The 25,783-nt window shown below is 39.2% G+C and overlaps 2 protein-coding genes across 5 annotated transcripts in view; one reads left to right on the top strand and one right to left on the bottom strand.

Moving 5' to 3' along the window:
* The window catches only part of LOC127432696 (probable ATP-dependent RNA helicase DDX4), a 71,881-nt gene extending 64,812 nt beyond the window's left edge, over window positions 1–7,069 (top strand). The window contains exons 16-17 of the mRNA XM_051684047.1: window positions 6,456–6,563; window positions 6,965–7,069. Of these exons, the coding sequence (XP_051540007.1) occupies window positions 6,456–6,563; window positions 6,965–7,039 (183 nt within the window). The 3' untranslated portion in view covers window positions 7,040–7,069. The remainder of the gene's footprint in view (window positions 1–6,455; window positions 6,564–6,964) is intronic.
* Window positions 7,070–9,482: 2,413 nt separating this feature from the next.
* Window positions 9,483–25,783, bottom strand: part of LOC127432334 (interleukin-6 receptor subunit beta-like) — a 43,461-nt gene continuing 27,160 nt past the window's right edge. The window contains exons 11-17 of one of the 4 annotated variants that reach the window (XM_051683256.1): window positions 18,823–18,855; window positions 18,158–18,295; window positions 17,888–18,031; window positions 17,665–17,805; window positions 12,126–12,222; window positions 11,856–11,937; window positions 9,483–11,170 (exon numbers count right to left, since the gene is read on the bottom strand). In XM_051683256.1, coding sequence (XP_051539216.1) covers window positions 10,628–11,170; window positions 11,856–11,937; window positions 12,126–12,222; window positions 17,665–17,805; window positions 17,888–18,031; window positions 18,158–18,295; window positions 18,823–18,855 — 1,178 coding nt within the window. In that variant the 3' untranslated portion in view covers window positions 9,483–10,627. The remainder of the gene's footprint in view (window positions 11,171–11,855; window positions 11,938–12,125; window positions 12,223–17,664; window positions 17,806–17,887; window positions 18,032–18,157; window positions 18,296–18,822; window positions 18,856–25,783) is intronic. The other 3 variants (XM_051683257.1, XM_051683258.1, XM_051683259.1) reach the window with 3 other exon arrangements.

Here is a 25,783-nt window from a genome sequence, read left to right as displayed (position 1 = left end):
CTCCGCAGAGGGAGACAGGCCCGGATCAATTCTGGCCAAATTTCTGAGATCATCCAATAAAGGTCTCGTGTTTTGTGAGGCGAGGAGTAAAGGAAGGTTTTCTTGGAAGAACCACAGCATTTTCTTGTTCCCAGACGTTGCGAATTCAATGAGAAACGTGATCGATTCAAGGAATGCAAGAAACTCTTACATCAGCGGAATGCTTTTGCACTGATGTTCCAGGCCAAATTGAGAATAGATACTAAGGTACTAAAATATTTATGTGCCCACAGCAAGCAATGTCCTTCATAAAGTCAGTGACTAAGTTATTTGTGGTTCTCATGTTGCAGCCGAGTGGACCTGACTCACTGAACATTCACTTGACTGTCCGAGGATGCTGAGCACTTTTTTTTTTGTTGTGCTGGTTCCGCCTAGCAGCTGGAGTTTGTTTTGTGGAATAACACACCTTCGGGACAGTTATGTGGATGAATCTACACATTCTTTGTGCTTATGTCTCCTATTAGCTGGAGTTTGTTTTATAGATTATCTTCTGTTGTGTAATTCGGTCTCACTAAATTTGTATAGAAGCAATTTGATGGCAAAGTTGTCGCGGGGGCTCTCGTAGGCGTACATGGACTGAGTTTAGAGGGATGGATGCTAGTTGGTGCTGTCGTGTGCGGGGTTAATGCACACGTTTTTTTGTTTGGTTCGGTTCAGGGGAAGTTTGGGGTTTGATTGTTGCACTGATGTTGCAATGTGGCCATTATAATTTTATTTTTGACACAATCTATTTTTTCAAAGATGTCATATGTTAAAATAAGCAGATTGTCTCCATGTGGAATGTGAATGGGTTGGGGCACCCCATAAAAAGGAAGGTTATTTTCTTAAACGTAAGACATATGATAGTGTTTCTTCAAGAAACGCATCTTTCCCCACAGGAAGCTGAAAAATTTGGGAAGATTTGGGGTGGACATGTTTTCTTTAGTGCTGGCTCAAAGAGCAGGGGTGTCATTACATTGATAAGTAAGCACCTACAATTCAAATGTCCCAAACAGATAAAAAACAAATTAGGAAGAGTCATTATTGGTTTAGCAGAAATTCAGAGGCAAAGTTTGATTTTTGGCTAATATTTACGCACCTAACGCTGATGATCAGGGCTTTTTTTTTTTTTTTTTTTTTATAGATCTTGAAGATGTTGCAAGCCGCTGGCACCCCTTTTGATATAATATTGGGAGGAGACTTTAATCTTTTGATGGACTCAGTCCTTGATCATAGTGAAGCAAAAGTGTGAAAGCCCCTAGAACAGCAGTGATACTTCACATTATGTATAAAAATCCTGGTCTTCCAGGTATATGGAGACTTTTGAACCCATCTGGTAGGGACTATACATTTTTTTTCATCAGTCCGTAAGATTTATTCTAAAATAGATTTTTTTTTATATCCAAGTCCCTCGTTTCATCTGTTGTTGATTGCTCAATTGGAAACATCTTCGTCTCAGATCACGCCCTGGTGAGTTTAGATGTGTTGCCACATACAGAGAAAAATAAATGATATAGTTGCCGCTTTAATGTATCGCTTTTGCAAAGTCCTGAATTCCAGCAAATGCTAAAGGCTGAAATCATTGTCTATATGGAGACCAACTGGTCATCAGTATCTTCTGTTGGCATGGCTTGGGAGGCACATAAGATGGTTCTTAGAGGCCGGATCATACATTATGCCTCGTTCATTAAAAAAATCCAAAGCACGAGAACTTGTGGAGTTGGAAGGGAATATTAAAAGTGCTGAGGCAGAGCTGAAGTGCCGAATGTTGTCTGATGGCCTCAGAGAATTGACCTGATTGAAATACAGATATAATACTATGTCACGAAAGGTGGAGTTTTGGCTATTCAGGGCAAGACGTATTTTGAGTCCGGAGACAAAGCAGGGAAGTTTTTGGCTAGATATATAAAGCAGAGAGATTCTTTTTCTACCATTCCCTCAGTGAAATGTGCTGGTGGTGAAATATTTACCTCAGCCATTGATATTAATAATGCTTTTAAAGAATTCTATCTTGAGCTCTATAGTTCCTTGTCTTCGTCTAATGATGAAGACAGACACTTTGTGGAACCATTTGAACTCCCTAAATTAACAAATGAGGACAAAAATTATCTTGATTCTGAGATAAACTTGGAGGAGCTTGGTTGGCCTACAGGCAAGGCTCCGGTGCCAGATGGCTTTGCCACTGAATATTTTAGATCTTATGCTACAGAACTGGCTCCACTTTTGTAAGAATTTTATATGGAATCATTAAAGAATGGAAAGCTTCCGTCAACCATGACACAAGCCTGGATCAGTCTGATTCTTAAAAAGAACAAAGATCCAAGCAAGTGTAAAAGTTACCGTCCAATTTCCCTGATCCAGCTAGACGTTAAAATATTGTCAAAATTCTGGCTAACCGATTAAAGTTATGACATCTCTTATACATCAGGTGGGGTTTATTCAGGGCCGCAGCTCTTCTGATAATATTTGGCGTATCATCAATATTATGTGGTCAGTGGCGAATGATCAGACTCCGGTCGCGGCCATCTCACTTGATGACAAAAAGCGTTTGATATGGTAGAATGGGATTATCTTTTTAAGATTTTGGAAATATATGGGATCGGGAATAGTTTTATTGGATAGATTATTTTATAGACACCCGGTAGCGGTGGTACAAACAAATGGATTAATTTCATATTATTTTACTCTGGATAGGGGCACCCGGCAGGGTTGCCTTCTTGCTCCATTATTGTTCTGTATTGCCCTGGAACCATTAGCAGCCGCGATAAGAAAGGAGGAGGATTTTCCAGGGGTGGTGGCGGGAGGTGTGGCGCATAAGCAGATGATGTTTTATTATTTGTCTCCCACCCTACTAGATCTATGCCTTGCCTCCACAAAATTATTAATTCCTTCTCTAAGTTCTCAGGATACAGAGTCTATTGGTCTAAATCCGAAACTTTTGCTCTGACAGCGTACTGCCCAGTAACGGCTTTCCTGCCGGGTGCCTTCCAGTGGCCCAAACAGGGCAGTAAGTAGTTGGGCATTTTATTCCCAGCAAATTTGTCTGATTTAGTTAGTTAATTTTGACCCCTTAATTAAAAGGTTTTCAAGCGATGTGGGCTTCATTACATTTATCTATGATTGCCAAGGTTAATGTTATTAAAATTAATTGTATTCTAAAATTCAACTACCTGTTACAATCTCTCCCTGTAGATGTGCTCCTCTTATTTCAAGCAATTTGATAGCATAGCGAAGTCCTTCATTTGGAATGGTAAACATCCTAGATTACATTTTAATAATTTACACAGGCCGATTGACAAAGGTGAGCTAGGCCTACTCAAGATTTTGTTTTATTATTATGCATTCGGTCTCAGACATTTGGCTCATTGGTTGCTTCCACCTGAAAGAGCCCCTCCCTAGTTTTGTATTGAACAGGATGTTCTTGCCCCTATTTTGCCATTGCAAAGCCTTTCTATCAAACTAATCAGAGAAGTTAAGTCACACCCCGTTATCTCGCATTTGCACTCGGTATGGACAAAAGTGTCCAGAGTGTTTAATTCGGACATTTATTTAAATGTTGCCTCCAAGCATATTGCTGAACCCTAAACTATGTTTTGATAAGTCCCCTTTCTGCTGGTCAGAGTGGAATGTGAGGGGGGTTACTACACTCGGTGACCTGTATGAGAGTGGAGTGTTGAGATCTTTTGAAAATTTGATTAAACATTTTGGGATTCCCAGATCTCAGTTCTGTAGGTATTTACAGTTGCACCACCTGCTCTGTATTGTTTTTGGGAGTAGCACACACCCCCATTAAGCAGCAGATACTCTGAGAGAGGTGATTACTGCTTTTGGAAAAGGTCATGAGGCATCAGTGTATTACTCTGAATACAGGTGCATCTCAATAAATTAGAATGTCGTGGAAAAGTTCATTTATTTCAGTAATTCAACTCAAATTGTGAAACTCGTGTATTAAATAAATTCAATGCACACAGACTGAAGTAGTTTAAGTCTTTGGTTCTTTTAATTGTGATGATTTTAGCTCACATTTAACAAAAACCCACCAATTCACTATCTCAAAAAATTAGAATATGGTGACATGCCAATCAGCTAATCAACTCAAAACACCTGCAAAGGTTTCCTGAGCCTTCAAAATGGTCTCTCAGTTTGGTTCACTAGGCTACACAATCATGGGGAAGACTGCTGATCTGACAATTGTCCAGAAGACAATCATTGACACCCTTCACAAGGAGGGTAAGCCACAAACATTCATTGCCAAAGAAGCTGGCTGTTCACAGAGTGCTGTATCCAAGCATGTTAACAAAGTTGAGTGGAAGGAAAAAGTGTGGAAGAAAAAGATGCAAAACCAACCGAGAGAACCGCAGCCTTATGAGGATTGTCAAGCAAAATCGATTCAAGAATTTGGGTGAACTTCACAAGGAATGGCTGGGGTCAAGGCATCAAGAGCCACCACACACAGACATGTCAAGGAATTAGGCTACAGTTGTCGTATTCCTCTTGTTAAGCCACTCCTGAACCACAGACAACGTCAGAGGCGTCTTACCTGGGCTAAGGAGAAGAAGAACTGGACTGTTGCCCAGTGTTCCAAAGTCCTCTTTTCAGATGAGAGCAAGTTTTGTATTTCATTTGGAAACCAAGGTCCTAGAGTCTGGAAGAAGGGTGGAGAAGCTCATAGCCCAAGTTGCTTGAAGTCCAGTGTTAAGTTTCCACAGTCTGTGATGATTTGGGGTGCAATGTCATCTGCTGGTGTTGGTCCATTGTGTTTTTTGAAAACCAAAGTCACTGCACCCGTTTACCAAGAAATTAAGCGCTTCATGCTTCCTTCTGCTGACCAGCTTTTTAAAGATGCTGATTTCATTTTCCAGCAGGATTTGGCACCTGCCCACACTGCCAAAAGCACCAAAAGTTGGTTAAATGACCATGGTGTTGGTGTGCTTGACTGGCCAGCAAACTCACCAGACCTGAACCCCATTGTCAAGAGGAAAATGAGAAACAAGAGACCAAAAAATGCAGATGACAGTGGCCTTCAGCTCAAAGAAACCTGGGCTTCCATACCACCTCAGCAGTGCCACAAACTGATCACCTCCATGCCACGCCGAATTGAGGCAGTAATTAAAGCAAAAGGAGCCCCTACCAAGTATTGAGTATATATACAGTAAATGAACATACTTTCCAGAAGGCCAACAATTCACTAAAAATGTTTTTTTTTTATTGGTCTTATGATGTATTCTAATTTGTTGAGATAGTGAATTGGTGGGTTTTTGTTAAATGTGAGCCAAAATCATCACAATTAAAAGAACCAAAGAATTAAACTACTTCAGTCTGTGTGCATCGAATTTATTTTATACACGAGTTTCACAATTTGTGTTGAATTACTGAAATAAATGAACTTTTCCACGACATTCTAATTTATTGAGATGCACCTGTATGCAAGGAGTATCGGGGTCAGAGCTTTAACTTCTATCAAAAGATTACGGGAGAAAGATTTAAACATGGTATAGGAGGAGGGAGTGTGGGCTAGGATTCTAAAACATCAAGTCTGCATCTAGAGATGCAAGGGTGCACCCCTAAAAAAGATTTTACATAGATTCTGTTGGACCACTTCTAGATTGTATAGGCTTGGTCTTAAAGACACACCCACCTGCTGGCGATGCCAAACAGAAGATGGAGACACAACCCATATTTTTTGTGGATGTGTTAAGATCCAAGAATTCTGGTTGAAGGTTCAGAGTTTTGTTTTGGGCACTCAAATTTCACTTTGCCCCAGACTCTGTATTTTGGGGTATGGGGCGGTCATAAATTTGGGGGATAAACACGTAAAAAATTGGGCTCTGACCAGTATCATGATTGGCAGGCAAATTATTTTAAGGGGATGAAAGTCGGATGGAGCGCCCTCATTTCCGGAGTGGTGTGCGGAGATGGGGAGGGTGGCTGCTTTCGATGAGGGGTCAAGCAGAAGGCTGGGGGTTCAGAATTTGTTTGATAGGAAATGGGGCAACTACTTGGTGTTTTTGGGTGACTCTCGGGGAGGGGCTGTGGAGAGAGTAGTTTTAATCATACATGATTTATATTTTCTTTTTTTGTGTGTATTCCTATTTGTGACCACAGGGGTGTTCGTTGGGGGTCAGGGTGGGGTGGGTGATTGGTGAGGGGTAATAGTGGGGGTTAAATGTGATTCAGTGTATATATGATGTGTTTTTTTTCTTTGTGACAAGTCTATGAATCAATAAAAAATGTTAATTGAAAAACACAACCAGAGGAAGACTAGTAAAATAACGCGAAACAGCAAAAAACAACAAACACAAGCGTCCGTGAGAAGCGGCGGCCAGTCGTGCACAGCTTACTCTCAACAGAACCGGAAAAGTGAATAAATTAACATTCAGTATACTTTTGGGTTTTAATAAACACTTTATTTCATGACACATTTTACCCGTTTTCAGGCCCAACAGGAAGTTCCCAAATGGCTGGAGGAAATTGCATTCAGTGCTCATGGAACAACAGGATTCAACCCACGTGGAAAAGTGTTTGCGTCTACAGACACACGGAAGGTATACCATTATATCATAATATTTTATGGATAGTACTGTCATCCTAATTAAGAGAAAAATAGTAGCTGTGGTGCTACTATTTGTGCTATGCTAACTAGTAACGGAAGTATTATCAATTGTTAAAATGAACAAACCATGTAAAGAAAATAGAGATGGTCAGGTTTCATAAATGACATGACGGGAAGTTAATGCTGACTTCTGTGGAACACAAGATGTTCGGCAGAATGTTAGGGACTGGTGGCCTCGGTCACCTTGTCTTTACGTGTTCAAGGAAAAAGTCATGTATAGAATGTTACATGGGTGAGGAAATTATTATTTTTAACATTTTTGGGTGAACGAACCCTTTGTGTGTTTGGATTACTGTTCCACAACACTATACGAGTCCATGTCTTTGTTTACAGGGAGGATCATTCAAGAATGAAGAGCCTCCACAAACATCCACTCAGAGCCCTGCAGATGATGAAGAATGGGAATAACTGCTCTTCTGCTTTCTTTTATCTTTCTTTCTAGTTTTTCTTGTTTGTGAGTTTACTCATGACATTTAAGATGTTTGTTAAAGTGTTGGCATCAAGGTAAATCCATTGCATTTGAGAAGTCACATTATGAAAGATGTAGGTCTAATCTGAAGGATATAATATTCATCGACATATCTTTTAGCTGTTTGCTTTGCACAGATTATCTTTATTTGGAAATATTTGTACCACTGGTTTTGACTTGAGCACAACTGGATTAGTGGATTTGTTTCACGTTTGTGTGTTTTAGCTAAGAGCATATTGAGTTTTGTAAGCATTTACCTGAAGCGCTTAACTACAGTTGTACCTTATCTATCTGTTCTGTTGCTAAATGTGACAAGTATCCAGGTTTTGTTTTTCCTGATCTATTTGACCTAAATGGCTGAAGTACATAAGTAAAAAAAAAATAAATAAAAAATAAAAAACTTGTTTTGCTTATGTCCTGTGTCAAATAAAGGTAAATAAAGTGGTTATTTACCAAACTTCTGTTTTAAACCTCTGACAAGAATTTCCATTTATTATAAAATGGTGCGTGTACCTTGGCTTATGAATATTGAGAACATGGAGATTTTGACGAACATCTAGCAGTTTTCGGTGTAACATGATTTACTGAGTATAATCAAATTACTTAGTGTAAGGGATTACAAATGAAAAAGAAAAACATTTATTTGGATGTTTTAATTTAGATAGAATTATATTACTTGGGTTACACACATTTTATAAACTCAGCAAGAAAAGAAACGTCCCTTTTTCAGGACACTATTTTAAAGATAATTTTGTAAAAATACAAATAACCTTCCAGATCTTTATTGTAAAGGGTTTAAACAATGTTTTCCATGCTTGTTCAATGAACCATAAACAATTAATGAACATGTGCCTGTGGAACAGTCATTAAGACACTAACAGCTTAGAGACGGTAGGCAATTAAGGTCACAGTTATAAAAACTTAGGACACTAAAGACACCTTTCTACTGACTCTGGAAAAACACCAAAAGAAAGATGCCCAGGGTCCCTGCTCATCTGCGTGAACGTGCCTTAGGCATGCTGCATGGAGGCATGAGGACTGCAGATGTGGCCAGTGCAATAAATTACAACGTCTGTACTGTAAGACACCTAAGACGGCGCTACAGGGAGACAGGAAGGACAGCTGATCGTCCTCGCAGTGGCAGACCATGTTTAACAACACCTTTACAGGATCGGTACATCCGAATATCACACCTGTGGGACAGGTACAGGATGGCAACAACAACTGTCCGAGTTACACCAGGAACACACAATCCCTCCATCAGTGCTCAGACTGTCCAGAATAGGCTGAGAGAGGCTGGACTGAGGGCTTGTAGGCCTGTTGTAAGGCAGGTCTTTATCAGGCATCACCGACAACAATGTCGCCTATGGGCACAAACCCACCTTCGCTGGACCAGACAAGACTGGCAAAAAGTTATCTTAATTGACGAGTTGCAGTTTTGTCTCACCAGGGGTGATTGTCAGACTCGCATTTATCGTCGAAGGAATGGACGTTACACTGAGGCCTGTACTCTGGAGCGGGATCGATTTGGAGGTGGAGGGTCCATCATGGTCTGGGGCAGTGTGTCACAGCATCATCGGACTGAGCTTGTTGTCATTGCAGGCAATCTCAACGCTGTGCGTTACAGGGAAGACATCCTCCCTCATGTGGTACCCTTCCTGCAGGCTCATCCTGACATGACCCTCAAGCATGACAATGCCACCAGCCATACTGCTCATTCTGCGTGTGATTTCCTGCAAGACAGGAATGCCAGTGTTCTGCCATGGCCAGTGAAGAGATCTGGCCACACCAGATACTGACTGTTACTTTTGATTTTGACCCCACCTTTGTTCAAGGACACATTATTTCATTTCTGTTAGTCACATGTCTGTGAAACTTGTTCAGTTTATGTCTTGGTTGATGAATCTTTTTATGTTCACAAATATTTACACGTTAAGTTTGCTGAAAATAAAAGCAGTTGAAAGTGAAAGGCTGTTTCTTTTTTTGCCGAGTTTATATCTACATTGAACACATTTAAAACATTCTTTTTTTTTTAATACCTGCGTCTGTGATAGTTGAGCGCTTTGTGCCCCCTTGTAGGGGAGAAATTCGCAGACATATTCAAGAATTCGAGTGGACTTATAGAAAGTGTTATTGGGGGTTTTAGAAAGTAGCTTAAAAGAAATTGGATTTACTTTTTTCATAAAAGTAATTACTGAAGTAGCATAACCACAGCAATGAACAGTGGCCAGTTTTGTTCACGTAGATCACACTTCAAAATTTATGTCATTGCACTGGCTACAAAACAGCACAGCAAATGGCATCTTCAAACAAATGCTGCTAGTTTGCATAGATTATGTTTGGTGCCACCTGTGAACGATAAGGCATATGGCCCACAAAACATTTGCATATAAAGTCTTTATTTAACTCAGTATTTGTGATATACACAAGAGTGGATACATGTAAAAAGGCATGCACTGAAAGAGATATGCATTTCTTAGTTGATAATGCAGTGTAGTGTTAGATTTGTCCCAGTTGGGGAAACAAAATCCCAAGAAACTTGACAGTGTTGTCAATAACTGGAGCTAGACTTGAAATGACATTCTGTCGTATGTTGCTAAAAATATTAATATTCATAATACTGTAATAGTAGTGAAAATACTTTCCGCAGATTGCCATTTACTAAACGGTCAATTACATTCGTTCAGCTCTAACCTGTCAAATACACTTTTTAAACCATCAGGTTTGTCTTACTATCTGAAAATTACATAAAATTGCATAAAACAACTTTTACACTTAAAATAGTTGAAATATTTTGACGAGTAAGGGCATATGACAAAATATCTCAATTAGGCAAATTGTGGTAAAATTCACAATTCAATAGTAAATTCTTTAACACCTTTTTAAAGAGTTGTGCATGTATGTTACTGGAACATTTAAAGGGAGGGCAAGACATTAAGAAACACATGATACATTCAGCCACTGGATACAGGAAATGTGTAACAATGGTCAGTTTCATTGATTTCATATCAAGGAGTAAATAGTTGTTCTGAAAGTAAAACCGTGTGAAAAACAACTTTTGTCACACTGCAACAGCTTTAAGTTGTCTACAATGGAAGTGTTAAAGCTGCATGTCACCTCAAAATGTTCACTAACCACGAACCTCTGCAAGCTTGAGGAGACACTCCAGCAATGGCAAAGACATTTTCACAACTTTTCCATGATGATTCTAGTCATTGTGATTATTTGGGAATTTTAAAAATCATTTTGATTCAGACCGATTCACTAATGAATCATTCAGAAGGTGTTCTGAACTGGTCTGACCAAAAATAACTGACTTGAAAGAACAATTTGCTCACAACATCCAACATTATGGCTATGGCTTTTGAGCAAGTTTTATCCTCACAAGAGCAATATCTTGCAGATGAAATATTTTACATGATTTTAAAACTATTTTTCCACAGGTTTTCCAAATCTGTGGGAACCCTGACAGATAGCTGAAGGTGTTTTCAAAACTGAGATGAGCCTGTCTGTATGAATGTTTCTCTTTATTGAGGACGATAGCCATTCTGCTGTGCCATGTAACTTGACGTGGAGACGGCCGGATCCTCTACGATAGGAAACACCTGTTCCTTGTTTGGACAGAAAGTCAGAGAACTCCTGTTTGGTTCCTCGCCATCGGCCAGCTCGAGTCCTCTGCCTCGCCTAAAGTAAGAGTTTCTAGACTGGCTGCTGCCTTCGTACAGATGTTCTGTATGTTCCTCACAATCCAGGAGGGGCTGGGTGGACTCCGAGCGAGCAAACACAGGCGCCTGATGGTCAGGGGTCTGGCCCTTGTAGCCGCTTGCCACTACGGCCGAGTACTGCACGGTGCTGGCCATGGTCTGGCCTGAGTCACCATCGTCACTGTCTGACACGCTGTGGCGGGGCGACGACATACAGGATGAGCCACCGATACCGCTGCTGTGCTCCTCAGACAGATATTTGTCCTTCTTGAGTGGCAGCACAACTTTGTCTTCCTCAAATAAAGACTTCCCGTCAAACACATCTACTTCCACCACACTAACGTCTTCTTTGGGTAAATCGGTCTGCTGAAAGGTTTAGAAGGTGTTACACTTTGTGTGTCAGACCGTAAATATATTTAAGCAATCTGTAAATGCAATTTTGAGCAGCATGCCATTGTGTGGCGTGTTGGAAGCAGTCAGAAATGTACTTTTCTGTTTAGGGGCAATATTTGCTCCCTGGATTTGATTTTTATGAGGGCTTTCTAATCATAAAATACTTAATTATCCTTTTATGTCAAATCCTTCAATTAAATCAATTTATTAACAAATAATTCTAAATCTGAATTTGTAGATCTTATATTTCATGCAATGATGTGTACACCCAGGCCTAGTATTAAGAAATGTATCAGATGCTGCAAATGCTGAAAAAATTTGGGTTAATTTCTGACCCAGGTTAGAAGTCATATTTTACCCCAAAATAAAATAAAAAAAAGAATGATATAAAAGAAATGATATTTTGCATGCACATGCAGCCTACTTTTAGGATCATTAAGATTTGTTCCGCAGAAGGGGGAAAGGGAACAGGGTTCACAATCCTTCATTGCCAAAATTAATTTATTACAGTAAACTTAATGGTATATGCAAAATTAAATTTCTTATTTTTCTTTTCCTTATGATTATATTATATTATTATTTTGGGGTGAAATGTGACCTGGACATGTTTTCACAAGATTCACCTGTTAATAGTTTTGATGGTGAATAGCTTACCGACCTTTACAGAGAAATCAGGTGACCAGTGGGCAATAGAGCTGTCATTGGGGTCCGGGACACGCGGCCACAACAGCCTCTTAATCCTGAACACAGATAACACACAATACTATAATGACATTTCACACGACTCACATAAGATTGTGTAATAGGAAATGGGTGTAAGTATTTTCAGACCAATTGTTCTCCTAATTTAACTGAAGTGGTGAGAATTGTTGCTTTGTCTTCATTTTGAGAGCAGAGGATGTGATGTGAAAGGGAAGTGTTGACTCACACTTCTCTTTTCCGAAGGCAGAATATGATAATGATGACGGTGAGGAACAGGAAGATGAAGCACACCACCACCACGATCAACTCGACCTCTCCATCACCTACAGACAACACACCAATACATGAGGTCACAGATGGTTTTTGGTGTCTGCAATGTTGCTCCCAAGGCTGCTCAAACTGCTACTACTTCACGAGAATAATTAACTAATCTCTAAGCTGTTTTTGCAACAAAATAGGCAAAATATCTGATAATGAAAGCTGAAATAATGATGCTGCACCAGACTGCAAATAACTGCATGTGTATTTCTGAGTGGTGCATTTACATTTCATACACTGTTAATCATGTACATCACAGTTTTGATATTATAATTTGTTGCAAAGTCCCACCCACTTGAAATATTGACCAATCATCAACCAGTGAAGCCGGGCTTCAAGGTGGGACAAAAATACAGTGATTGCAAGCCCAATGAACTAGGCAATCAGATGTGGATACAACTCAAATAGCACTCTCAAAGCTCCAATGACTCCCAGAGAAGACGGAACCCAAAACAACATGTTAAGAGCTACTTGTCCAATCAAAATCAATCTTTTGTGCCATTGATATGAATGGTACAGATATCCAGGCCCGGACTGGCCATCGGGAGCACCGGGAGAAATCCCGGTGATCTGGCCGGTCTTGCGCATGATTTGGCCTGCGTTATCATTATTATTATTGTATTTTGTATTATTGCCTGGTGTTACGTTCTGTTACCAAGGTCTGGAGTGTCTCTTTCGCACTCTCTCTGTCTCACTCTTTCTTTCACACGCTCTTTCTATTGCTCGTTGCCCTCTTGTTCTCTCTCTCTGAGCGTGTATGTGTGTGTGTTCTTTTAAATCTGCCTTTGCACACCTGCGACTCGTCTGCTCATTAGAACTCAAATGATTAGGACAAGTACAAAGGGACCCTGACATCCTGTCTACACCGGACACGAGTGTCGTGTCAAAAGCAATAGAACTACATAATAATCAATGATGCTGTCTACACTGGAAGCGGCTGGTGTAAACAGGGTGTTAGAGTATTTTCTATTTGAATTTGTTCTTGAGTTAGTATGATCTGTCATTTTGTATTTTCTTTTCTACCAACCTGTGTTGCTGACATGTAGAAATTTAGGTATTTCTGTTGTTTATTCAGTTGCATATGTTTGAGTTGGTTGTTACACGGTAAGTGTTAAGTTAATTTGTCCTTATTTTATTTATGATACATATTTCTCATTTGTAAAGTTTATTTGATTTTGTATCAAAGTTACCCATATCTTTTTATGTTACCTTCCCATTTCGCAAACAAATCAGGGCCTGGGTAGCTTAGCGAGTATTGACGCTGCCTACCATCCCTGGAGTCATGAGTTCGAATCCAGGGTGTGCTGAGTGACTCCAGCCAGGTCTCCTAAGCAACCAAATTGTCCCGGTTGCTAGGGAGGGTAGACTCACATGGGGTAACCTCCTCGTGGTTGCGATTAAGTGGTTCTCGCTCTCAATGGGGCGCTTGGTAAGTTGTGCGTGGATTGTGGAGAGCATGAGGCTCCACATGCTGTGAGTCTCTGCAGTGTGTCATGCACAGTGAGCCATGTGATAAGATGCGTGGATTGACTGTCTGCGGAGGCAACCGAGACTTGTCCTCCACCACCCGGACTGAGGTAACCGTGCCACCACGAGGACATATTAAGTAGTGGGAATTGGGCATTACAAAATTGGGGAGAAAAGGGGAGAAAAAAATAAATAAAAACACCAACAAATCTAAATGGGTAAGTTAAAGCACCTTAAAGCAGTTGCAGGTACCACTTTATACAGAGTAGATTGTTTGGTCCGCAGGGTGACGTTTATTAGTCCAAACATGCAGGTGACTTTTACACCCTTGCTCTACATATCGTTTGTTTCTGCTCTACCAGCTAACAATCTGTCTCAGCTCATCCACTACCTTGATGCGTAATCAATGTGCATTTGCATGGGAGAAAGATTTGTTCATTGATTTTAGCCAGTTGTATATATGAAATACTTCATTTATTTATGATGATATATTTAAATATTAAGGATATATTTATTGAAAATAAATTCTTTTATATTCAGTATACTCTTTGTTATGCTCTAATTAAGGCCATACTTAAGTTTATATAGGTCAGATGGAGATGGGATCAATTTTAAAGTTAGGAACAACACAAATACACACAAAAGGAACAATGGTGTCACTTTCCAAACATTTCTAATCATATTAAAAGTAAATGAAATTAGCCTTTTTTTTTTTGTGCACTGTAAAAAATGCATGGTAACCCATAATTTTTACCTTACTTAAGGACCGATTTTTTTTCTTGATCATGTCCTAAAAAAAATTTTTTTATTCAGTGTAACGTAATGTAGTCAGTTTGATTCAGTGATGTTAAATAATATTTTTGACTTTAATAAAAACAGTTGATTTATATGTTAACACATGAAGCACATTTTCTCGACTTCACTAGTGCCCTATGGGCCGTGCATTCACTATATATGGTTGGGGGGTGTGTGTGTGTGTGTGTGAATATATATATATATATATATATATATATATATATATATATATATATATATATATATATATGTATATATACTATATATACTCTTTTCAAGGCACACTTTTCCAGGACATTTCAGGACATTTTATGTGCCACGCTGTTGAAATAGTCATATATCATTAAAATTGTGGTTATTGGAGGGTTTTTATTATTATTCTGTATTTAACAGTTTAATTACATTTCGTAAAAGAAATGGTGTCTAATCAAATGAATTTGTTAAAACTTTAATCAAATGAAAATTGAATTATTTTAATTACAATTTTCAACAACATTGCATTATTTTTATCAAATGAAGTGCTTTCAACAAAATCCTCTCAGCACAATCTGAAACAACACACAAATTAAGATTTTTAGAAAAATGTTGAAGCTCTGTAGGTCCTTATAATGTAAGTAAACGGGTGCCATCAGGCTGCTGGCTATTTGACTGTCCAAAACGCATATTTAGGCAGCATAAAAGTAATCCACTCGATTCCAGTCGATCAGTTAATGTCTTCTGAAGCAAATCGATAGGTTGGTGTAAGAAACAAATTGATTATTATTATTAAATCACAGCCTTTTGCGGTTTAATAATCACACTTGGACATATCACGATTTTCATTTGATTTGCTGTGCATTCAAACATTAATTTTCTTCACAAACATTTCACATTCCGTGACATTCCGCATTTTATAGCTAATACAATTTTTATGACTGGATTAAGTGATTTCATCTGTTTTCAAAATCATAGGGCCCTACATGTGGTCACGGCGGTATAAGCAGACTCTGATCATTGAATTATTGAAAATGAATTTACATACTGAGGTGTAAAGGCTGCATCACCACGCTATTGACTCGGGATGTGAATTAATTTTTTTAAGAAATCTGCGGTCTGACTGTCGTCATTTATTCAATAAACTTTAGACAATTCAAATGTTTTTGTAGTTAACACTACAGCAGTTACAGCAAATTTGCACTATATCAATACTTGTACAAAAACCTCATCAGCGACACAAACAGTTTTATTGTACTAAAATATTTTCCAGGACAAATAATTATTTTCCAGGACATTTAGGTATTTTTCTCACTTTCCATGACTGAAAAACTGCATACAAATTGCCAGGATACGTGGGAACCCTGATAACATATATACAGTATATACAGTACTGTGCAAAAGTCTTAGGTGCATTATATTTTTCACAAAAACATTTGTCTTAAAATGGTTATTTGATGTATTCTGCTTTTAGTGTATTAAAATATTATTTAATAGAAGAAAAACGAGTCGAGATTGTATGGCCCCCACAGAGCCAGAATCAACATCTTTGAGTCAGTCTGGGATTACATGGAGACAGAAGCAACTGAGACAGCCTAAATAGATAGAAGAACTGTGGCAAGTTCTCTTGGAACAACCTATCTGCCAGCAATCAAGAAAAACTGTGTCCAGCTGTACCTAGAAGAATTGATGCTGTTTTGAAGGCAAATGTTGTTGCTGACTGATTTAGTTTTTTTATGTTTACTGGAATTTGTATGACATTAATTGATAATTGAAAACTACTTATGGCATTATTTTTGAAGACATCATCAATATGCAACATCAACATTTTAAGCACTTATGACTTTTGCACAGTACTATATATACACCGATCAGCCACAACATTAAAAGCACCTGCCTAATATTGTGTAGGTCCCCCTCGTGCTGCCAAAACAGCGCCAACCCGCTTCTCAGAATAGCATTCTGAGGTGCTATTCTTCTCACCACAATTGTACAGAGTGGTTATCTGAGTTACTGTAGACTTTGTCAGTTCGAACCAGTCTGGCCATTCTCTGTTGACCTGTCTCATCAACAAGGCATTTCCATCCGCAGAACTGCCACTCACTGGATGTTTTCTTTTTTCTTTTTTTTTTTTGCACCATTCTGAGACTGCTGTGCATGAAATTCCCAGGAGATCAGAGATACAGAAATACTCAAACTAGCCCATCTGGCACCAACAATCATGCCACGGTCCAAATCATTGAGATCATATTTTTTCCTGATACTGATGGTTGATGTGAACATTAACTGAAGCTCCAGACCGTATCTGCATGATTTTATGCACTGCACTGCTGCCACACGATTGGCTGATTAGATAATCGCATGGATGATTGTTGGTACCAGACGGGCTGGTTTGAGTATTTCTGTAACTGCTGATCTCCTGGGATTTTCACGCATAACAGTCTCTAGAAATTCCTCCAAATGGTGCCAAAAACAAAAAACATCCAGTGAGGGTCAGTTCTATGGACTTGGACTATGGACTATGCCTTGTTGATGAGAGAGGTCAACAGAGAATGGCCAGACAGGTTCGAACTGACAAAGTCTATGAAACTCTGTGCAATTGTGGTGAGAAGAATATCATTTTAGTATGCTATTCTGAGAAGCGGGTTGGTGCTGTTTTGGCGGCACGAGGGGGACCTACACAATATTAGGCAGGTGGTTTTAATGTTGTGGCTGATCGGTGTATATATTTATATACACTCTAGATATTCATTAAGAAAAAGGTGGTTTACTTTACTTGAACCAACAGTGTTATAGTAATGTGTGATATTTATTTAAAGATAACACTTTTATTCGCTAATTTTAATTTTTGCGAGTGACATCTAACAAATTCAAAATAATTCCAAATTACTTTTCTATGAGTACTTTTTTGTGTGTGTGTGTCAGGTGTTTTTCCATTCTCATTTTCACAAAACAAGCATCAGAGCATTAAATCCCGCTCACTAGGGCCAATTTTCATTAGTTTTTGCCATTGCATTCATGTGCACAAGCCACATGGCTGTGAATGGTTACAATGTTTAATCACTAAAAAAAAAAAAATTAAATATTTGATGCAAAAGGAATGCTGTTCTCAACACTTTTACGTAGTACACATACCCTTAGTCATTGCCGGCAGCTGTAATTGTAATATTGATTATTTATAAAAAACAATTGTGCAAAGATGAAATACGTACCGTACTTTGCCGTTTTGAAATTGAAATCAGAGCCATTTTTGGTGCCTGCTACTGTTGACACCATGACATGAACAACATAATCACTTTCACTGGTCAGATCAGTCAGCACACATGAACGGAGATGAGCTTCTGCCTGCATAGCTGCCAAAATATTCAATGAATTAAAGACAATGTATATCAAAATCAAACTTATTAACGTTTAAACATGCTGTGTTGTACATACATTTCTCAATGTTCCCTGTCTTATAGAAAATGGTGTAGCCAGTGATGAATCCTCGCTGACTGTCCAGTGGAATTTCCTCCCATGTCACCTCGGCACTGGTTTTCTTGGGTTTTGTAACCCTAGCAGTAGGGCCTTCTAGTGGCGCTAGATTACAAAAAAACAAAAATAAAGTTGTTATCTGAGAGAACAAATATAGTGATGTGTTATCGATTACAACCAAAAACCTGCATTAAGTGAAAAGTAAATTTGAGACATATTTGCAGTACATACATCCTTGTTTTATGTAGGCGGCTGTGGTAACTGGTCGTCCTGCTTGGATGTATCTGAATGACGTGTTGGAACGTTGAAAACGACGGCTGTACATTGGATACACTGATATGTTGTACCGATTGAATGGCTTAAAATCACCTTGATGGGGGAAAAAGTTGTTACATGTATGTATGCTACATCATTGTTTCTCAAACAGTGCAAAAAGTAACAAGTACTGTAGCAAACTACACACTGACTGACAGTTATTTAAATCATAACCTGTTTAAGTCTGCACAGAATCTGCTAATTCTAAGCGACCCCATGAAATGGCTTGACGAGTGCTGTTTTATGTCTTGTGATGACTGATAAAGCATTTGATTGGACAAACATCTGTGCAAAATTGAGTCACTAATAGTTCTGGTCCGTTTTCAGGAAGAGAAAAACTACATTTGAAATGTGTATCTGTTAAAAGTTAATTTTGCCAAATTTTATGAGTACACTAGTGTATAGATGACCTTCGCGTCAACAGAACTCACATTTTGATTTCATTGAGTATTTAAAGAGTATTCTGGGTTCAATACAAGTTAAGCTTAATTGACAGCATTTGTGGCATAATATTATCACAAAAAATATATTCAACTCATCTCTCATTTTTTTAATAATCTCAGTTACAGTGAGGCACTTACAATGGAAGTCAGTGGGGCCAGTCCAGAACCATTCTGTTTAAAAAAAATAATTATTGATTCATATATTAAACACAGAAAAACAAAACATATATACACAGAATCAATATTTAACCCCCACTATTACCCCTCCCCCTCCCAATCACCAACCCCACCCTGGCCCTCAACAACATCCCAGTGATACATGATTATAAAAAAATAAATAAATAAATAAAATAAACATTATATATATTTTGCATATATATATATATATATATATATATATATATATATATATATATATATATATATATATATATATATACACTGTATATAATAATCACACATATTAACAACTACATCTCTCTCTCCACTGCCTCTCCCCAAGACCCTCCAAAAATGCCAGATATCTGCCCCATTTACCCACAAATGAGTCCAATTTCCCCAGTCTTCTAGATGACCCTTCTTCAAAAGCCGCCACCCTCCCCATCTCTAAGTACCACTCCTGAAGTGGTGGCGCTCCAGCTGACCTCCATCCCCTCAAAACTATCTGTCTGGTGAACATGACACTGGTTAAGACCCAACTCTATGTGTGTCTATTCTCTACATTGATGACCACCCCATCGCCCAAAATACAGAGTCTGGGGCAAAATGAAACCTGAGTGCCCAATACGTCACACACAAAACTCTGAACCTTCAACCAAAATTCTTGGATCTTAACACAACACCAAAAGACATGGGTTGTGTCTCCATCCTCTGATTGGCATCACCAGCAGGTGGGTGTGTCTTTAAGACCAAGCCTATACAATCTAGAGGGGGTCCAATAGAATCTATGTATCTCTAGATGCAGACATTTTTTAGAATCCTAGCCCACACTCCATCCTCCAATACCAAGATCGTATCTTTCTCCCATAATCTCTTGATAGAGGTTAAAGCTCCATCCCCCAGACTCTGAATTAGCAGGGAGTAATACATTGATGCCTCATGACCTTTTCCAAAAGCAGTAATCACCACTCCCAGACTGTCTGCCACTTTAGGGGGGTGTATGCTACTCCCAAAATAGTACAGAGCAGGTGGCGCAGCTGTAAATACCTAAAAAACTGAGATCTGGGAATCCCAAAATGTTGAACCAAATTTTCAAAGGATCTCAACACTCCACTCTCATATAGGTCCCCGAGTGTAGTAACCCCCCTCACAATCCACTCTGACCAGCAGAAAGGGGACTTATTAATACATAATTTTGGGTTCAGGCATATGCTCGAGGCAACATTTAAATAAATGTCCAAATTAAACACTCTGGACACTTTTGTCTATAGAGTGCAAATGCAAGATAACAGGGTGTGACTTAACTTCTCCGGTTAGTTTGATAGAATGGCTTTGCAATGGCGAAATATTTGGAGAATCGTAATCTACGAAACAACGTCCGAATTGTTGGAGTTCCTGAGCATGAAGAAGGCCAAGATATGGTAAAATTCCTAGACGAGATCTTCCTGAGTCTGCTCGACATAACAGGCCATAAGCTGGAAATCGAGCGAGCTCACAGAGTTCCGGCTCAGAGATCCGCTGAGGGAGACAGGCCCTGATCAATTCTGGCCAAATTTCTGAGATCATCCAATAAAGATCTTGTCTTACGCGAGGAGTAAAGGAAGGCTTTCTTGGAAGAACCACAGCGTTTTCTTGTTCCCAGACTTTGCAAATTCGATGAGTAAATGTGATCGATTCAAGGAATGCAAGAAACTCTTACGTCAACAGAAGGTCGCTTTTGCTCTGATGTTTTCGGCCAAACTGAGAACAGATACTAAGGATGGCCGTAAAACATTTACATGCCCACAGCAAGCTATGTCCTTCATAAAGACAATGGAGTGAGAAGCCATTTGGTGATTTTCATGTTGCTGCCTAGTGGGCCTGACTCACTGAACATTCTCTTGTCTGCTGGGGTTTCTTTTCGTGTTGGTTCCGCCTAGTGGCTGGAGTTTGTTTTGTGCAGTATCACTCCTTCGGGACAGTTTGTGGATGAATCTGCATGTTCTTGGTGCTTATGCTTCCTATCGGCTGGAGTTTGTTTTGCAGAATATTTCTTGCAGGACATTGGAGTGATAAGGTCATGTGCACTCGTGTAACGGCCGAATGGACCGGCTTACTGAACATTAATTTGACTGCCCGAGAAACTGAACGGCTCCCTTTTTGTGTGTATGTGTGTGCGTGTGCCAGTTCCACTAGTGGCTGGAGCTTGTGTCGAGGCGGAACACACCTTCGAGACAATTAAGTGGATGAATCTACACGTTTTTTGAGTTTTTTCCGCTTATTGGTTGGAGTTTGTTTTATAGATTATTTTCTATTGTGTAATTATGTCTCACAAAATTTGTATAGAAGCACCAGACTTGAGAAATCCAATGGCAAAGTTGTCTTGGGGGCTCTCGTAGGCGTACATGGACTATTTGAGTTTGGAGGGATGGGCGGGGTTAATGCGCATGTTTTATTTCCGTTTTTTTTTTCTTTTTCTGGGGGATGTTTGGGGTTTGATTGTTGCACTAATGTTGGAATGTGGTCGTTATAATTGTATTTTTGTTATACAATCTACTTTTCTAATATGTCAAAATGTCAAATGTTAGTATGAGTGGATTATCTCTCTCCACATGGAATGTGAATGGGCTGGGGCACCCCATAAAAAGAAGGAAGGTTATTTCTTTTCTTAAACATAAGAAATATGATATAGTGTTTCTCCACGAAACGCATCATTCCTCACAGGAAGCTGAAAAATTTGGGAAGATATGTGGTGGACATGTTTTCTTTAGTGCTGGCTCAAGTAAGAGCAGGGTAGTCAATACACTGATAAGTAAGCATTTACAATTCAAATGTCTCAAACAGATTAATGATAAATTAGGAAGAGTCATTATTGTTTTAGCAGAAATTCAGGGGCAAAGGTTGATTTTGGCTAATATCTATGCACCTAATGCTGATGATCAGGGCTTTTTTATAGATCTTCTAGGGATGTTGCAAGCTGCTGGCACCCCTCATGATATAATATTGGGAGGAGACTTTAATCTGTTGATGGACTCAGTCCTTGATCATAATGAAGCAAAAGTATGTAAGCCCCCTAGAGCAACAGTGACACTTCAAAGGATGTGTAAAAATCTTGGTCTTGCAGATATTTGGAGACTTTTGAACCCATCTGGTAGGGACTATACATTTTTTTCATCAGTCCTTAAGATTTATTCTAGAATAGATTTTTTTTTTTTATATCTAAGTCTCTCATTTCATCTGTTGTTGAATACTCAATTGGAAACATTTTAGTCTCAGATCACACCCTGGTGAGTTTAGAGGTGTTGCGACATATGGAGAAAAAGGAAATCACATATCTTTAATGTATCGCTTTTGCAAAATCCTGAATTTCAACGAATGTTTAAGGCTGAAATCAATGTTTATATGGAGACCAATTGGTCCTCAGTATACTTTGTGGGTGTGGCTTGGGAGGCACTTAAGGCCGTCCTTAGGGGCCGGATTATAGAGTATGCCTCATTCATAAAAAATCCAAAACACGAAAACTCGTGGAGTTGGAAAGGAATATTAAAAATGCTGAGGCAGAGCCGAAGCGTCAAATGTCGTCTGATGGCCTCAGAGAATTGACCCGATTGGAATACAGATATAATACTATTTTTTTGCGGAACGTGGAGTTTTGGCTGTTCAGGGCAAGACAGTCATACTTTGAGTCGGGGATAAAGCAGGGAAGCTTTTGGCTAGATATACAAAGCAGAGAGAGACTTTTTCTACCATTCCCTCATTGAAAACTGCTAGTGGTGAAATATTTACCTTGGCCATTGATATTAATAATGCTTTTAAAGAATTCTATCTTGATATTTATCTGCTGTCATTGGTGTGTGAGTGTGTGTGAATGGGTGAATGAGACACAGTGTAAAGTGCTTTGAAGAACCGCTAAGGTTAAAAAAGGCGCTATATAAGTGCAGACCATTTACCATTTATAGTTCCACGTCTTTGTCTACTGATGAAGATATTAGAAACTTTGTGGAACCATTAGATCTCCCTAAACTGACGACTGAGCAAAGAAATTCTCTTGATTCTGAGATAAACTTGGAGGAGAAATTAAGGCCTCGCCTACAGGCAAGGCTCCGGGGCCAGATGTCTTTGCCGCTGAGTTTTTTAGATCTTATGCTACAGAACTGGCTCCACATTTGTTAGAAGTTTATACAGAATCATTAAAGAATGGAAAGCTTTCGCCAACCATGACACAAGCCCGGATCAGTCTGATTCTTAAAAAGGACAAAGATCCAAGCGAGTGTAAGAGTTACCATTTCATTAATCCAGCTAGATGTTAAAATTTTATCAACAATTTTGGCTAACCGATTAAGTAAAGTTTTGACATCTCTTATACATATAGATCAGGTGGGGTTTATTCGGGGTCGTAGCTCTGCTGATAACATTAGTCGTTTCATCAATATCATGTGGTCACTGGCGAATGATCAGACTCCGGTCGCAGCAATCTCACTTGATGCCGAAAAGGCGTTTGATATGGTAGAATGGGATTATCTTTTTACGGTTTTGGAAATATACGGGTTCGGAAATACTTTAATTTAATGGACTGAGTTACTTTATAGACACCATGTAGCAGCGGTACAAACAAATGGATTAATTTCAGATTATTTTACTCTGGATAGGGGCACCCGGCAGGATTGTTCTCTTTCCCCATTATTGTTCTGTCTTGCCCTGGAACCATTAGCAGCTGCGATAAGAAAGGAGGATGATTTTCCAGGGCAGATGGCGGGAGGTGTGGCACGTAAACTTTTGCTTTACACAGAAGATATTTTGTTATTCGTCTACGACCCCACTAGATCTATGCCTTGCCTCCACAGGATTATTAATTCCTTCTCTAAATTCTCATGATACAGAGTCAATTGGTCTAAATCCGAAGCTTTGTCTTTGTTATCAATTGGGCGCCTTCCAGTGGCACAAACAGGGCATTTTATTCCCAGCAAATTTGTGTGATTTAGTTAGAGTTAATTTTGACTTTTTCAAAGTTTTTTCGAGTGATGTGAGTAGGTGGGCTTCATTACATTTATCAATGTTTGGGAAGGTTAATGTTATTAAAATGAATTGTATTCCAAAATTCAACTACCTGCTACAGTCTCTCCCTGTAGATGTCCCCCTCTCTTATTTCAAGCAATTTGATAGCATAGCGAAGACCTTTATTTGGAATGGTAAACGTCCCAGATTATATTTCAACAAGTTACATTGGCCGATTGACAAAGGTGGGCTAGGCCTACCCAAGATTTTGTTTTATTATTATGCATTCGGTCTCAGACATTTGGCCCATTTGTCGCTTCCACCTGAGAGAGCCCCTCCCTGGATTTGTATTGAACAGGAAGTCCTTGCCCCTATTTTGCCACTGCAAAGCCTTTCTATTAAACTAACCGGAGAAGTTAAGTCACACCCCCTTATCTAGCATTTGCACGCGGATTGGACAAAAGTGTCCAGAGTGTTTAATTCGGACATTTATTTAAATGTAGCCTCAAGCATATGGCTGAAACCAAAATTACGTATTAATAATTCACTTTTCTGTTGGTCAGAGTGGATTGTGAGGGGGGTTACTACACTTGGTGACCTATATGAGATTGGAGTGTTAAGATCTTTTGAAAATTTGGTTCAACACTTTAAGATTCCCAGATCTCAGTTCTTTAGGTATTTACAGCTGTGCCACCTGTTCTGTACTATTTTTGTAAGTAATATACATCCCCCTAAAGCGGTAGATACTCTGGAAGTGGTAATTACTGCTTTTGGAAAAGGTCATGAGGCATCGGTGTATAACTCCCTATTAATTCAGAGTCTGGTGGACGGAGCTTCATCTTCTCTCAAGAGATTATGGGAGAAAGATTTAAATTTGGTATTGGATAAGGGATTGGCGGTGCCACAACACATGTTTTTTGGGGATGTGTTAACATTCAAGAATTTTGGCAGAGCTTTATGTGTGAGGAATTGGACACTCAATTTTCATTTTGCCCCAGACTCTGTATCCTGGGTGATGGGATGGTTATTAACATTGGGGATAGATATTTAAAAAGTTGGGTCCTAGCCGGAGTCATGATTGGCAGAAGAGTCATCCTCAGGGGACGGAAGTCGGCTGGGGCACCCTTGTTTAGGGAGTGGTGCGGGGAGATGGGAGGGGTGGCGGCGTTTGAGGAGATGATTTTTAAAAGGCTGGGGAAATGGGATTTGTTTGTCAGGAAGTGGGGGGGGTTATCTGGATTTTTTGGAGGGTTCTCAAGGAGGGGCTGTTGAGAGGGATTTGTAGTTTATTTGGGTATGTGTATTATTGATATTGTTTGAAAATATACCTTCTTTTTTTATGTTCTAGTTGTTGGTGACCACAGTAGTGTGTGTTTGTGCCGGGTGGGGAATGTACGGGGGAAGGGGTTTAATGTGAATAACTAATTCCGTATTTTATGTTGTTTTTGTATGTTTTATGATTGGAATCAATAAAAAATTGTTAATAACAAAAAAGAAAAGGAATGAATAATTCTGTGGAGGCAAGGCATAGATCTAGTAGGGTCGGAGACAAATAATAAAATATCATCTGCGTAAAGCAAAAGTATATGCGCCACACCTCTCACCCCTGGAAAATCATCCTCCTTTCTTATCGCGGCTGCTAATGGTTCCAGGGCAATAATGGGGAAAGAAGGCAACCCTACCGGGTGCCCCTATCCAGAGTAAAATAATCTGAAATTAATCCATTTGTTTTTACCACCACTACCGGGTGTCTACAAAGTAACACAAAGCAATAAACATATTCCCAAACCTGTACATTTCCAAAATCTTGAAAAGATAATCCCATTCCACCATATCAAACGCATTTTTGGCGTCAAGTGAGATGGCACGACCGAAGTCTGATCATTCGCCACTGACCACGTGATATTGATGAAATGCCTAATGTTATCAGAAGAGCTACGGCCCCAAAAAAAACCCACCTAATCTA

This window comes from Myxocyprinus asiaticus, chromosome 42 (genome assembly GCF_019703515.2).
Source record: "Myxocyprinus asiaticus isolate MX2 ecotype Aquarium Trade chromosome 42, UBuf_Myxa_2, whole genome shotgun sequence".
Taxonomy (NCBI): Eukaryota; Metazoa; Chordata; class Actinopteri; order Cypriniformes; family Catostomidae; genus Myxocyprinus; species Myxocyprinus asiaticus.
Note: the sequence above shows the minus strand (reverse complement) of the source record. Positions and strands in the feature narration are given on the sequence as shown.